Below are 15672 nucleotides of genomic sequence, written 5' to 3'. Positions count from 1 at the left end.
AGCAGGCCCCAACCCTGGAGCTGGGCTGGCCACAGAGGCACTTCCTCGCTGTTGTCAGAACCATCTTAACATTCTGCCTGAGGGGTGAAGGAAACCTTGGGTCCTAGTCCAGGCTTTTCCCCTCCTGGGCATCTTTGGGCAGGTTCCTTGCCACCCTAGAACCTGGGTCCCTGGGGGCATTTGGAGAGCCATCCCCCACAGTACCCACTCGCTCCCTGGCACCTCATGTGTCTGGCTTCTCCCCTGCAGGCCCTGCGTCTTCCCAGGTGACCACGCCGGCTTCAGGACATGCACGGGCACAGCCGCAACGGGCAGGCCCACGTGCCCCGGCGGAAACGCCGCAACCGCTTCGTCAAAAAGAACGGCCAATGCAACGTCTACTTCGCCAACCTGAGCAACAAGTCACAGCGCTACATGGCGGACATCTTCACCACCTGCGTGGACACGCGCTGGCGCTACATGCTCATGATCTTCTCCGCGGCCTTCCTCGTCTCCTGGCTCTTTTTCGGCCTCCTCTTCTGGTGCATCGCCTTCTTCCACGGTGACCTGGAGGCCGGCCCGGCGGGGGCCGCGGCGGCGACCGCGGCGGGAGGCGGCGGGGCGGCACCGGTGGCTCCCAAGCCCTGCATTATGCACGTGAATGGCTTCCTGGGCGCCTTCCTCTTCTCGGTGGAGACGCAGACGACCATCGGCTACGGGTTCCGGTGCGTGACGGAGGAGTGCCCGCTGGCGGTCATCGCCGTGGTGGTCCAGTCTATCGTGGGCTGTGTCATCGACTCCTTCATGATTGGCACCATCATGGCCAAGATGGCCCGGCCCAAGAAGCGGGCGCAGACGTTGCTGTTCAGCCACCACGCCGTCATCTCGGTGCGCGACGGCAAGCTCTGCCTCATGTGGCGCGTGGGCAACCTACGCAAGAGCCACATCGTGGAGGCCCACGTGCGGGCCCAGCTCATCAAGCCCTACATGACCCAGGAGGGCGAGTACCTGCCGCTGGATCAGCGGGACCTCAACGTGGGCTACGACATCGGCCTGGACCGCATCTTCCTGGTCTCGCCCATCATCATTGTCCACGAGATCGACGAGGACAGCCCACTCTACGGCATGGGCAAGGAGGAGCTGGAGTCGGAGGACTTCGAGATCGTGGTCATCCTGGAGGGTATGGTGGAGGCCACGGCCATGACCACCCAGGCCCGCAGCTCCTACCTGGCCAGCGAGATCCTGTGGGGCCACCGCTTCGAGCCCGTGGTCTTCGAGGAGAAGAGCCACTACAAGGTGGACTACTCGCGCTTCCACAAGACCTACGAGGTGGCCGGCACGCCCTGCTGCTCTGCCCGGGAGCTGCAGGAGAGCAAGATCACCGTGCTGCCCGCCCCGCCGCCCCCGCCCAGTGCCTTCTGCTACGAGAACGAGCTGGCCCTCATGAGCCAGGAGGAAGAGGAGATGGAGGAGGAGGCTGCGGCCGCTGCCGCCGTGGCTGCGGGCCTGGGCCTGGAGGCGGGCTCCAAGGAGGAGGCGGGCATCATCCGGATGCTGGAGTTTGGCAGCCACCTGGATCTGGAGCGCATGCAAGCCACCCTCCCGCTGGACAACATCTCCTACCGCAGGGAGTCTGCCATCTGACCTCCGAGCCCGCCCTCTTGCTTCCCACGGGAGCCTCGCTGGGGGGTGTGCTGCCAGGACACCCCCTCCACACTCAGGACAGAACTCACCCTGGCTCCAGACCTTCTGGAGGGACGTGGGGGCTTCAAAGACTGGGAGAGCCCTTCCTACTGACTCCAGAACCCAGGCCTGGGAAAGGGCCAGGACACCCGACTCCCCAGCACCTACCCACTGGCGAGCTCAGGAACCCCAGACCCCTCACCCTTTCCCCACCGACCCTTCAAGGACATTCCCCCTTTGCTCTCAGAACCTTGGGGAAGGTGCCTGGACTGTTGGGGGGTGGGCATCTTGGGGCTCTGGGGTGGGCCACTGGCTAGTTTGGGAGGGTGGGAGGGGGGTGCGTTTCTTCTGCATGACTGTGGTCTGTTGCTCATGACTTTCTTTTGTAAATATCTATAAATGGAAAGATGGAGGCACCGAATCCACCTTCTGCCATGTGTGCCCACAGGACCAGGCGGTGCAGGCCTTCCCTGGGCACCCCGCCCCCTCCCCACCCACCTGGCTGGTTGCTCGAGGCCCTTAGAGCCAGCTGTTTGGCCCCTGGATAGTGTTGGGTTTGGGTGCAGAAGTGGGACCCCAAGGAGCAGGATAAGGGCCGTCCCTCCCTGCGGTCCCTCTGGGCCCATAGGCCCAGCCCAGATTGACAATGGAGTTTGTATCTATATATTTTTAATAAAGTATATGGTCCACTAGGGGTGGGCTGGTTGAAGATGGAGGGTTGGGAAGAAGAGACAGAGAGAAAGAGGGACAGAGAGAGACCAGCATGATGTGTGTCTGTGCGTATGGGGTGCTTGCATGTGTGTGTCATGTGTCTCTGTGTGTGAAGTGCATGTACGTGTGGTATGTATGTGTGTGCTGTATGTGTTATGTGTGCATGTATGTATGTGTGCATGGTGCGTGTATATGTGTGGTATGTATGAGTGTGTGGTATGTATGTGTGTTGTATCTGTGTGTGTATGTGTGTGTGGTGTGTATGTATGTGTGGTGTGTGGTATGTGTATTGTATATGTGTGGTATGTACGTGTGTGTGTTGTATATGTGTGGTGTGTGTGTTGTGTATGTGTGTGTGTTGTGTATGTGTGATATGTATTTGTGTATGGTATGTATGTATCTGTGTATTATATGTGTGTGGTATGTATGTGTGTATGGTGTGTATGTATGTGTGTGTTGTATATGTGTGGTGTGTGTGTGGTATGTATGTGTGGTGTGTGTGTGTGTTGTGTATGTCTGGTGTGTGTGGTGTGTATGTGTGTGTGTTGTATGTATGTGTGTAGGTGTGTGTGTGTGTATTGTGTATGTGTGAGATGTATTTGTGTATGGTATGTATGTATCTGTGTATTATATATGTGTGGTATGTATGTGTGTATGTGTGTGTGGTATGTATGTGTGTTGTATCTCTGTGTGTGTATGTGTGTGTGGTGTGTATGTATGTGTGTTGTGTGGTATGTGTATTGTATATATGTGGTAGGTATGTGTGTGTTGTATGTATGTGTGTGGTGTGTATGTGTGTGGTGTGTATGTGTGTGTGGTATGTATGTGTGTTGTATCTCTGTGTGTGTATGTGTGTGTGGTGTGTATGTGTGTGGTGTGTATGTGTGTGTGGTATGTATGTGTGTTGTATCTCTGTGTGTGTGTGTGTGTGGTGTGTATGTATGTGTGTTGTATCTGTGTGTATGTGTGTATGGTGTGTATGTGTGTGTGGTGTGTATGTGTGTGTGTGTATTGTGTATGTGTGATATGTATGTGTGTATGGTGTGTATGTATCTGTGTATTGTATATGTGTGGTATGTATGTGTGTATGGTGTGTGTGTGTTGTATCTATGTGTGTTGTATCTGTGTGTGTGTATGTATGTGTGTGGGGTATGTATGTGTGTATTGTATGGTTGTATATGTGTGTGCCCTTTTCTGAGAGACTGACCCTTGGAGAGAACTTTACCACCTGCTGGTCTCCTTTCTGGGAGCCAGTGGAAAGCATCCTAAATGGGCATAGAAGGTCTGAGTGGGTTTGAGTCGGACTTTTGCTATTAACAAGCTGTGTGGCTGTCAGCAAGTTGCCCAGCAACTCCTGGCCTCAGTTTCACTCTCCGTAGAATGGAATGAACCATACCTCCTTTCAAGGGACAAGGGACATCCTGTGTGGATGTCAGCCAGCCCTTTGTAACTCAGGGAAAATTGGCAAGGGCCCACTTGGTTTACATCCTCGCAAATACACACACACACGGGGCTGGGCTGATGAGCTCGACTCCAGGACACTGCGGTGGGAAGGGCTCTCGGGGCAGCTGGGAGACATGGTCATAGTTGGACTTGGTCTCTCCTCACTGTGGGGCCTTGGATGGGTCTCTTCCCTTCTTCAGGCTTCGGTTAGCTTGTCTGTGTAACAGGCCGCCCTAGACGTAGACAACACTGGTTTATTCTTTCTGAGGTGGTGTGGGTGGGCTGGCGGGAGCTCTGTGCCCGTTTCTGTGGGCCACTCCAGCAGCCTTGCTTAGCGTGGAGGTCAGCCAGGCCATAAGGTCCTCACTCACTCGCATGTTGGGCAGTAGGTCTCACTGCCAGCCTGGGGGCCTCGTTTCTCCTCCATTGGCCTCTCTTCCTCCAACAGGCTACACCAGATCACTCCACAGAGTCTTGGGGCAGCAGTTGAACAGGGTGAAGGCAGCAGCTGCAAGGTCTCTTGAGTCTAACCTTGAACTTGTATAACGTCACTTCCATGGCATTTTATTCGCTAATCCAGGTCACGATTCAAAGGGCAGGAAGTTGACTCCATCCTCTGGGAACGTGGTTAAGTCCCTTGGCAAAAGGCATACACACCAGGTGGCCCTGTGGCCTTCCTTGCTAGTCTGTCCCAGAACCTTTGAGTTGGGGGTTCTTTCCAGCTCTAAGTCTATAGTATGTGCTAACTGTGTACCCAACATTTGGGGTACAAGGAAGCAGAGGGCACCCTCCTTGTTCCCAGGAATCCGCTACACAGATGGGAACCTGGAGGCAAGCTCAGCTGCTGTCCAGTGCCGTTGGCTGCTTTGTGAAGCCCCACATTTCATGTTGGCCATTTGGGTAAATCATGATGCATTCCGTGTACTTTAACAGTTTAAGAAAATAACCTGAGGCCTCTTTCCTATAAAAAGGGGCCAAGCACCCAAGAACTCATCACAATGTCTTTTTTTATTTGCATAAGACCTTTCAAGGCAGGTGGGACAAGGATTTGGTCTCAGAGAGGAAATGGAGGCCCAGAGAACTAAGAGGCTGGTCTGAACCAAGGTGGGAACTGTCAGAGCCCCAGGGGCCAGCTTCCCCTTCACTCCCATTCTTCCTGAGGTCGGGGCTAAGAGAGGGTGGAAGGGGCTTCCTCTCTTCCTCCTCTGTCCCTATCCAGATTTCCCAGAGTGCACCCATGACCTTTGGGGGCCTTGAAGGGGCCACTCAGCCAGACACAAGTGTGGCTGCTCGCCTGCCCATGTTCTCAGAAGGGCCTTAGGTGGCCGCACTCCAGGGTCTTGCTCCCCAACCCCAGTGACATCCCTCCCTCCAGCCCTGCAGGCCCATGGGAGGACTCACTGACCTCATCCCCTCCTGTCTGCTTCATTTCAGTGATGCTCTGGCGCCGAGGGCAGCCGGCAGTAGCTAAAGAGGGCCTCAGACTCGGGTACCTTCCACCTGGAACACGGGGTAGAGGTTGTCCTGCCGTCCACCCATAAGGACAGGGGGACAGAGTGTGCAGTCCACCCTAAGTGGGCCTCCCATCCAGAGCGATACAGGGGCCCTTCAAGATCCCTCCTAAACACCTTCCTTGTCACTGGTTGGCCACTTCGCTCAGACACTCGTGACAGCGGCTCCTTAAGAAAGGCCCCTGTCACTGTGAGATGTGCATGTGATACAGGGTAGGCAAGTTTTGACAAGCGCCCGCAGCAAGGACTCTCTGGGGTATCAAAGTGGAGGACACTGGGGTGGGGAGCACAGGGACTCAGGGGGCAGAGCGCGCAACACAGCCAGCCCAGAGCGCAGAGGCGAGCACACCGCTGCAGGGAGGCTCCAAGGCTGCAAGCCTGCTGCTCCACCAGTGCTGACTCACCTTGGCTCTCCCACCTGCTCCCTTCACAGCCCTCCCACCTGCTTTCCCTTCCCCTGCTCCCCGGCAGGCAGCTCCTCTGATCTCTCGCTTCACTCCTTCACTCCCGGCTCCTGGCGGCCCTGAAATGGGGGCGGGGGGGAGATCGCCGAATCTGGGGGTGTAAGAACATTAGCTATCACGAGCTTGTAGTCACAGAAGGGGCCTTGGAGGCGCCGTTAAGCCCTTCCTCGGCTCCTGCCCCTCTCTCTCTCCTGCGGGGCCAAGGAGTGGGGACCCTGCCTCTCCCGTCTAGCCTCCTTCAGTCACAGCCCTGGCGGGACGTCGAGTGGGAGAAAGGGTGGGGGCCAAGGCGTAAGAGGGTGCCACTCACGCAGCTGACAGCCGCCTGCATCCCAAATAAAAGCCCCACCACTGGGGCCTAATTCTTGTAGGTTCATCTTTGCTTGCTTCCTTCCTGCCGGCTTCCAGAAAAAAAAAAAAAACCAACTCATTTTCCTTATGAACTCACACTGCTTAAAGAGAAATAAAAAAGAATCTAGAAGGCATTCAACTCAGCTGTTTCACCCCATCACATCTTCCCCCTTATCTGTGTCAGGCTTTAGTTAGCTCCCGTGGCTGTGACCCTGGCCCCTTCTTCATGGATCTGGCTTTTCTCACTGTAGCTTTTTCTGGTTTTTATTGGTATTGAAAGATTCTACACATTTTCCTTCTTTTTTTTTTTAAATACAGAGTCCCTGTGGCCCAGCACTGCTGAGAAAACCGCTAGCAGGGGTGAGGAGGTAGCTGGTGATACTGGTGGTTTTATTTCTTTATCTATTTATTTATTATTTCGACTGCGATACACAGTCTACAGGATCTTGGTTCCCTGACCAGGGATTGAACATTGCGCCTCAGCAGCAAAAGTGCAGAATCCTAACCACAGGTTATTGTTGTTGTTCAGTCGCTCAGTCATGTCCGACTCTTGGTGACCCCATGGACTGTAGCACGCCAGGCCTCCCTGTCCATCACCAGTTCCTGGAGCTTGCTCAAACTCATGTCCATCGATCGGTGATGCCATCCAACCATCTCATCCTCTGTCGTCCCCATCTTCTGTCTTCAATCTTTCCCAGCATCAGGGTCTTTTCTAATGAGTCAGTTCTTCGCATCAGGTGGCCAAATTGTTGGAGTTTCAGCTTCAGCATCAGTCCTTCCAATGTATATACAGGGTTGATTTCCTTTAGGATTGACTGGTTTGATCTCCTTGCTGTCCAAGGGACCCTCAAGAATCTTCTCCAACACTGCAGTTCAAAAGCATCAATTCTTTGGTGCTCAGCCTTCTTTATGGTCCAACCCTCACATTCATACCTGACTACCGGAAAAACCAGCTTTAACTATATGGACCTTTGTTGGCAAAGTGATGTCTCTGCTTTTTAATACTCTGTCTAGGTTTGTCACAGCTTTTCTTCCAAGGCTCCCTTTCCCTCCTGTACGTAGATGAATTCCAGTATTTCTCCAAGATACACAATGCTGTGATCAACATCTTTGTGCCTTTTTTTGTTTGTTTTTTAACTTTTTTTTCCTTCTTGTGGCTGTCTTGTCTGTGTTTGCCAGACTTTCTAAAAATGCAAACCCCCAGCACATGAATCTTTCCACAAGGACAGTGTAGGGCTGGGGCTCCCAGGATTGGAAAGGGGAGAAGTTTCAAAACCAAGCCCCACCTCCACAAGCTCCCCAAGGGGCTCCCTGTGGGACAGGGTGAGAATAGATGCGGGAGACTGGCAATGCACACAGCGCTGGCACGGGGGCACGGAGCCGAGAGCAATGGCATTTATGTCAATATTTATGAAGACTGTGAGTATGAGACCTAGGGGGTCCTAGCTTTGAATTCTGTCTCTCCCAGTTACCAGCTGTGTGACTTTGGGCAAGTCGATTTATGGCTCTGAACCTGTTCGCTCATCTGTTAAAAAGGGCCACTCGTATCTATGTCACATGCTTTGCTATTTGGATTAAATGAGATCTCATATGTGACCAGGCCCGGCGTGGTCTTGGGCATATTTTTGGATCCAGATCATGTGAACTACTTTCCAGCCAGGATTTTGATGGGCTGACCACACGAGACACAGTTTGCAAAACTGACCTCTGAGCTTCCTGGCAGCCATGACGATAGGGAAGCCTGATAGCTCACTTAGCTATCCCAGTACATGAGGACTGGGAGGCTAGAGAAGGAGTTTGGGTTCTGACTTACCGTGTGATCCTGGCTAATCTCTTCCATTTTCTGAAACTCACTCCCCTCATCTTCACAGTTAAGACGCTGGACTTAATGACCTCCAGGGCCCTGACACGACTGACAACCTAGGGCTCTGTTCCAACATCCTTCAGGACAACTGAAGGTCTTGGGAACATGGTGGGGAAGGACAGAACCGACACCTGGCAAAACTGGGAGGATGCCCAAGTCTAGTTTGGCCCCCTCCTCCAATTATGGGTAACCTCCAATGCCCCCCACGCCCCCTACTCCACTCACTGTCTCAAATCTGTTATAAGATCCTACAGAAGCCCTTTGGGATCCCAACCAGAGGCGCTTGCCCAGGTCCTGGCCTCAGCCCCACCCTCTGCAGATGTCTGTTTCTTCCTGGAACAAACATTTGTTGAGCACCTGAGCGAGCAAGGAAGAGCCTGCTCTAGGAGAAAGGATTTAGCACTGAACCAAACAGGAACGATGGAGCTGGGGCCCGGGCCCGCTGCCTTTCAGCCTTGGGCTGTGGCGCCGGAAGAGAGCTCCGGGCTGGGAGTCCTGAGGCCTCTGGCCTTGGCCCTGCCACCAATGCCAAATGGGACCATGGGCAATTCCCGACACTCCATGCTCAAGCTTAGGACACCAGCCAGGGATCCTTGGTTACAGTCGCCGTAGCTGTCCATTGCGCTGCAAGTACCATAGCAACAGGGCAGGTAGGCCAGAGCCCCTGCTGGCTGAGGGCTGGCTTCAGCTCTAACAGTGTCTGCAGAGGGAAGGAAGCCAAGAGGGACCCCTGGTCCCCATGGATGGGGGAAGACAGGCCCAGGGAGGGGGGTTGAGATGTCATACAGAGAGGCAGGTGCAGAGCCCCAAATTCAGAATCAGACCCCTGACCCCCCCACCTGTCACTAGGATTACCTCTTCCTGGGATGTGGCCTCCCTGGAATGAGGGTCCGGAGGCCAGCACCTGTGCCTCGTGCTTCCGGGACCTTCCTTGCCTGGAAGAGCAGAGATTCAGCTGGCTGTCTCCCCTCCTCAACTCTTTCCAGGCTGTCTAAGCCTCTCCTTCCTCTCCTCCTCCTGGACCTCCCTGCCAACACCTGGGCCAAGGGACTAAAGGAGGGATCCAGGAGCGTGGGAGAGGGTTCAGGGAGTGTGGACAGTTTGGAAGGCATATTATACAGCGATGCAGGGGCGGCCGTGTCAGCAGTGGCGGAGGTGGAGAGACACAGACAGAGACGGTCAGTGACGGAGCCAGAGACGGAGAAACACGGGGATGGTGGGCGAGGGGGGTGGCCTGCGGGAGAGCGGAGGTTCTGAGCAAGTCAGAGGGAGCCAGAGGGCAACTCAGACAGCCAAGCGGAGAGCTGCCCAGAGCGAGGGAGGCAGGGAGGCACCAGCTCAGCAGGGAGACCCTCAGCTCAGCCAGAGTGGAGGGCAGGGATGTGTTGGGGGTGCAGACGGTGGCCTCCCCGACACCTGAGGCCTGGTGGGCCTATGGGGAAGGAGCTGGATGCTCTGGGGCCCCAAGATGGACAAACCCCAGGCCTGCATCCAGCGAGGCAGAGAGGCCAGCGGAGACCCCCTCCCCAAGGGGCATTCTCAAGAAGAAGCTTCGGAGAGGCAGCTCCGTGGAAAAGGCCAAGGCAGCCTGACCCAACAGAGCAGCTGATGAAGAGCCCTGTGCACCAGTGAGGGGGCAGTTTGGGGTCCCCTGTATGGCTGGACTCCCTGCTGAGGCCCTACAGGGGCTGGACTATGAGGCCACTAAAACTCAAGCTGGAAATGAGAAGAAGGCCAGAGGGGACAAAGAAACCCACTCCCAGCTTCTGTGCTGGGGACAGGCCTGGTGCCAACCCTCGCTTAGCAGCTGTGTGACCCCAGCCCCTTCCCTGACCATCAAGACAGGGAACATGGATGCTGGTCCCTGAAGCCTGTGGGTGGGGTCGTGGCAACTCTGTTCCAGCCCCCGCTGTGAATCTGCCCCTCACGCCCAGTGCACACACCCCCTTTATAACTTGAAGTTAATCTCAACAACCCCTCACAATGAAATGCTTTACAGGTGCTTTACAGGTTACAGAGCCTTTTAACCTCTGATTTCTCATTTGACCGACAGCCCCCCATCAGCCCTGGAAGGGCAATGCTGTTATTATGAGGAGGCTCAGGGAGGCCCCGTGTCTTACCCACGGTCACGCAGCAGCTTGGGGCTCCACCTCAGGCTTTCTGGCCTCGGGATTGATGGTGTTTCAGGCCCTGAGCCACACACAGTGGGCACCAGCCGAGAGGAGAGCGAGATGGGGCGGGGGCGTGGTGTGGGGGGGAGTCAGCTACTTCGAGGAGGGGAGGTGGCTGCGCCAGGAGAGGAGGAGAGTTCGCCAGATGAAGGGGTCTCTCCCTGCAGGTTGTGGGGAGACCTGGGTGGTCTAACAGCAGAGGAGTGAGAGATGGGAGAGGCCTTTGGAGGCTGAACGTGGCCGCCAGTCGGCCCGGGTGGGAAGTGGGCAGGGAGAGGGCACCGCAGACCCGGGCGGGCAGGGCGGCAGCCCTGAGAACGCTCAGCCTTGGTGCAGCCTGTGAGCTGCTGCTTGGGCCTCCGAAGGAAGCTGGCCGGGGCAATGGGACCCGATGGGGCAGCTTTCTGCGCTCAGCAACGAGATGGGCAGGAACTCCGGGCGCTGCTGGAGGGGCCTCAGCAAGGGATGGGGGTGGGGGTGGCAGGACAGGTGACTGACGGGGAAACGGGAGACATGGCGTGCGTGGCTCCGGTCCTCTCCCCGACAGATGAGAGGGGAGAGGACATGCACAGCTGAGCACGGCAAGCGGCCAAGGTGGGAACCCGTGGTGAGGATGGACAGGGCTATTTCTGGCTGGGTCTCTGCAGGGGAGATGGGGCTGAGGAGGGGCCTGCAATGGCCTTGCTGCCACCTGCCTCCCCCACCAAGAACCCTGGCTGGGGGCAGGTGGGGGCACAGCCTTTGGCTCAGGAAGGCCCTGGCTCTCGGTGGCATCAGGAAGGAGCGGCAGAGAGGGCAGGGATGGGAGCCGGCAGGGTTGGGGAGGGGCCAGCTGCGCCCCTTCCTCTCTGGGTTGTCCTGGCCCATCTGCTTGCCCTCCCTGGGCTTCATCTGTAAAAGCGAACTGATAATAACCATTCCGCGCATTCACCTGAAGTCCCGGAAATGGGTTTACAGGAAGTGGCAGAGGCTAGCAGAGGCTAGGCTTGGAAAAGCCCCTCCAGCCCCCCGCCCTGCTCCCTGTCAGCCTCCCTGGGAGACACAGACCTTGAGCCCGTCTCTTCAAATTAACAGCTGGGGAGACAGGCCAGGAGAGAAGGGACTTGCCCGTGTTGTGTTGCGTTGCGCATTCAGGGCCCAGCTGTGGCCGGGGCAGCCCAGGCCTGACCCTGCTCCTCAGGTCTACCTGTGAAATGGGGGGTCACAGGGGCTTCTGTCCCCGGGGGTAGCTCAGGGGGTCATCAAGCTAGCGTGGGAGAGGGGTTGACTCGCAGTCGGTGCTCAGGACACGGCTTTGCCTTCTGCGTGTTGAGGTCACGCTCGGGTACACCACTGAGGTTAGCACACAGCCTCAGGCACCATCCGGGCCCCTGGTACTGCCACTGAGCAGCCTGGCACAAGCTACTTGGCTTCTCTGAACCTCAGTCTGTTCTTCAGAGAAATGGGGAGCACCCCAGCTCCCTCTCCCAGGGCAACTGGGAGGACAGAGAGAGAAAATGAATGCCTCAGGCCCTGGAACAGCACTGTCTTCCTCTCTTCTCAGCCTGAGCCCCCCACCACCACCTCACACCCTACTGTCAAGGCCCACACCTCATCACTCCTGCTGGGCAGAGAGCCTGGCCTCGGAGAGACTGCGGCAACCTCTCCCGTCTGGCAGGGAAGTGATTCCAGCTCGCCTCGGGCCGCCAAAATAGAGTCCTATTTTAGCTTCCAGCTCCTTCGTGGAGAGGCCCAGAGCACCATGCAAGGGTGTTTGGCTGCCGAGGGCATGCACCAACCTCCCTCCCCGCCCCCCATTCTGCCAAGCACGGCCAAGCTGTGCCCTTGGGCCCCTCCTGCCTCCTGCTAACTTCTTCCACTGTGGCTGGGATGCCTGCTCCTCCTGGCTCAGTTCCAATTATTCCAGTTCTAATGGAGGGTCTTGGTGCCGCCTGGACGCCATTTCTTCCAGAGGTGCATCATGAGAATCAGGACCTCCCCGTTCTTCATTGTGTTTTTCAAATGAGGCCTCCCGGGGCCTTCAGGCCGGTCCTTGTGTCCACAGTCCTATCTTAGGGGGAGCAGAAGCTCTCACAGGGGCAAATGAGGGAGACGGACGCTGGGTGAGCAGTGCAGACACACAGCTTACTCACTCAGCCCCGCAGACCCTGTGGGCCTCTGCAGCTGCCTGCCTCGGGGCCTCTGCATCTGCGGTTCCCCTGACCAGAGAGCCCTTCTCCTCCATCACCAGGTGCGACTGGGTGACAGATGGCCTGTGCTCAGAGGCCACACGTTTAGCCCCACTATGGTCACGCTGGAAGGAGATCTAAGCAGAGGGATGGCAGGAGCAAATCATGGTCTCATGAAAGAGGGGACTGTGGTCAACGGGCAGGGTATTTAGGATTTCTGGAGATACGAGGGAATTGCACTGTTTCCCTTGTTTTGAAGACAACAGGCACAAAGAAGTGAAATAATTTGCTCAAGATCACTTTTGAGTGAGGAAGCTGGAATCTGAGCCTGGGGTGGAGGGGTGTGTGTGTGGGTCTGTCTCCAGTGCCACACTCTGAACCCTCTTAACTACCCTCTGGGCAGAGGCTCAAGAGGTTTGCTAGATGGGAAGAGAATGAAAGCCTTGATGGGATTCCAGCCATTGGGCCTACTCACTGCTCACCAGCTGCGCATCTTCGCATATCTTGCTCAGCACACCTGCCTTGCCTGTCAGTGTGGCGCTGGGAACTTTCCCTGTGGAGGCAGGGGGATGGGGGACCCACACCTCACATCCCAGGTCTGGTGAGTCGGTGGTGGGGAGGCGGTGGAGATAGGTGGGAGGTGTGGGCAGGGCGGGGCGGGCAGAAGGCTGCAGATGGTTCAGCTGCGTCCCAGTACACAAGCCCACAGGTCAGTCGGCTCCTCTGGGTTGCAAGTAACATCAGAGGCTCAAGCAACCTTTCCAGAAGCCCAGGCTCACAACTGCCCAGCAGGCAAAGCAGAGTCCCTCTTCCAATACTTCCAGCCCTCCCAGAATCCAGCCTCAGTGGCCACGCTTGAGACACATGCCCACCTCTGAGCCCACCACTGTGGCCAGGGGCATGGACCCCTCGGACTGGTGGACATGAGTTGTGGGCACAGAGAGGCTCCTTGTTTTAGTCACCAGACTGGCACCCTGGGGCGGGGGAGGAGGAAGGCGAGGCCAGAGAGGCTGAGAAGGAAGGAAGGAAGCCAGGAACCAGAGATGAAGGACAACAGCTGGGCAGGAAGAGGTCCCCCCTCTCCAGCCTCAGTTAATGTCTGGTCAGATGTGGGCACAGAACCCGGGAGTCAGGAGACAGGCCCTGCTGGCTGTGTAACCCCAGACAAGCCACACCACGACTCAGAGACTCAGCTTTCTCATCTGTAACATGGGTGCTATAGTAGTACTGACCTCATGGGCTATCATGAGAAAGGAGAGGAGATTAAGCACTTAGCTCGTTGCAGTTCTTTTTACTCTCAGCCTTTGAAGTTCACCTTTTAATCCCTGTGCAGGTGTTGACCCTGGATCCCTACCAGATAGATGGCAAAGCCCCTTTCTAGCCATCACCAGCAGTGGCCCTGCTTCTCCGCTGGGAGGTACCGGCATCACACCTGTACTGTCTTACAGGTGTTAAAACAGCCCTGGCAGCTTAAACAGCCTGCGATTCAAGGTTCCTGGACGGGTCAGAGCCGGGACGTCACCAATACTCTCAAGCCCGAGTTCCTTCCATCACAGCAGCTGCTGGTTGACTTTCAAAAGGTGAGGGAAGGAACTGGTCCTCGCCTCAGTTTCCCCTCCTGCTGCAGAGGGAACCAGAACGATCCCATCCTGACCTCCCCGGGGAAGTGATTACTAATACCTAGTTCTCGCCTCCTCTTCGCTGGCCCCATGCCAGCCCCAGGGGTCCCTGCGCCACCCCAGGGTCCCTGTCCCACAGCGCCGCCCCGTGGTGGCCTCAGGGACTGCAGTCTGAGTGCACCCGGCGAACTTGAACCCTCACTCCAGTCCCCACGGTGGGGGAATCCCCGCCCATCGCTCCCCGGGTCTCTCCCTGGAGTCCTGCTCCGCCCTCTCTCCATCTCCAAACCTGTCCACATCCTTGACGCCTCCTTTTCACCAACACTGAGAGGGCGCCACACACCGGCTCATTACACCCTCCTCCACCATCGCGAGGAAGGACTACTCGCCCATTCTAGGCTCAGAGGTTTACGCCCTGGAGGTGAAGCTTCCACTGTCAAGGTCAAGCAGCGAGGAAGGGGCGGAAGGCTGGAGGCGGGATCTGAGCTCAGGTGTCTTTGTGCGCATACTTTGTTTGGGGCACAAGAATCTGCTAAGTGCTCTTCACAGTCCTTATCCAGTCCAGCGTCGCTCCCCCTGTGGCCCCGGGCATCCAGCCTAGGTCACGACTGCGCTGTCCCGTGTAGTCGCCACGACCCACAGTGTCCTTGACACTTCTCAACTCAGTTGGACAGGACTGAGCAACGGATACTTTCACTTATTTCCACAGGACAGCACTTGATGAAAAGTGCCCATTCCGGTGTCCCACATTAGACCCCTGACACCCTGTCTTGGATGGGACCCGGGGACCTGCATGTTAACAAAGTCTCTTCAGGGGTTCTGCAGACCACCAAAGCTTTAGTTTAAGCTTCAGGCTTAGCTTCTGGCTTGTTCGTGGTTATATTTCTCAGAATCTGGCATAGGGCATGACACAGAGTTCAATTCAGTTCAGTCACTCAGTCGTGTCCCACTCTTTGCAACCCCATGGACTGTAGCACGCCAGGCCTCCCTGTCCATCACCAACTCCCAGAGTTCATTCAAACTCATGTCCATTGAGTCAGTGATGCCATCCAACCATCTCATCCTCTGTCGTCTCCTTCTCCTCCCGCCTTCAATCTTTCCCAACATCAGGGTCTTTTCCAATGAATCAGTTATTTGGATCAGGTGGCCAAAAGTATTGAAGTTTCAGCTTCAGCATCAGTCCTTCCAATGAGTATTCAGGACTGACTCCCTTTAGGATGGACTGGTTGGATCTCCTTGCAGTCCAAGGGACTCTCAAGAGTCTTCTCCAACACCACAGTTCTAAAGCATCAGTTCTTCAGCGCTCAGCTTTCTTAATAGTCCAACTCTCACACTGATACATGACTACTGGAAAAACCATAGCTTTGATTAGATGGACCTTTGTTGGCAAGTAACCTCTCTGCGTTTTAACATGCTGTCTAGGTTGGTCATAGCTTTTCTTCCAAGGAGCAAGTGTCTTTTAATTTCATGGCTGTAGTCACCATCTGCAATGATTTTGGAGCCCCCAAAATAAAGTTTGTCACTGTTTCCATTGTTTCCCCATCTATTTGCCATGAACTGATGGGACCAGATGCCATGATCTTAGTTTTCTGAATGTTGAGCTTTAAGCCAACTTTTTCACTCTCCTCTTTCACTTTCATCAAGAGGCTCTTTACTTCTTCACTTTCTTCCATAAGGGTGGTGTCATCTGCATATCTGAGGTTATTGA

At 55.8% G+C, this 15672-nt stretch overlaps 1 protein-coding gene across 1 annotated transcript; it reads left to right on the top strand.

The window, feature by feature from the left end:
- The first annotated feature begins 288 nt into the window (after positions 1–288).
- KCNJ4 (potassium inwardly rectifying channel subfamily J member 4) lies at positions 289–1623 on the top strand. Its single transcript, XM_068971630.1, has one exon. The coding sequence runs from the start codon at positions 289–291 to the stop codon at positions 1621–1623; it is 1335 nt and encodes a 444-aa protein (XP_068827731.1).
- Positions 1624–15672: the final 14049 nt, after the last annotated feature.

This window comes from Capricornis sumatraensis, chromosome 4 (genome assembly GCF_032405125.1).
Source record: "Capricornis sumatraensis isolate serow.1 chromosome 4, serow.2, whole genome shotgun sequence".
In the NCBI taxonomy this organism is placed as follows: Eukaryota; Metazoa; Chordata; class Mammalia; order Artiodactyla; family Bovidae; genus Capricornis; species Capricornis sumatraensis.
This window is presented reverse-complemented; position numbering and strand designations above follow the sequence as displayed.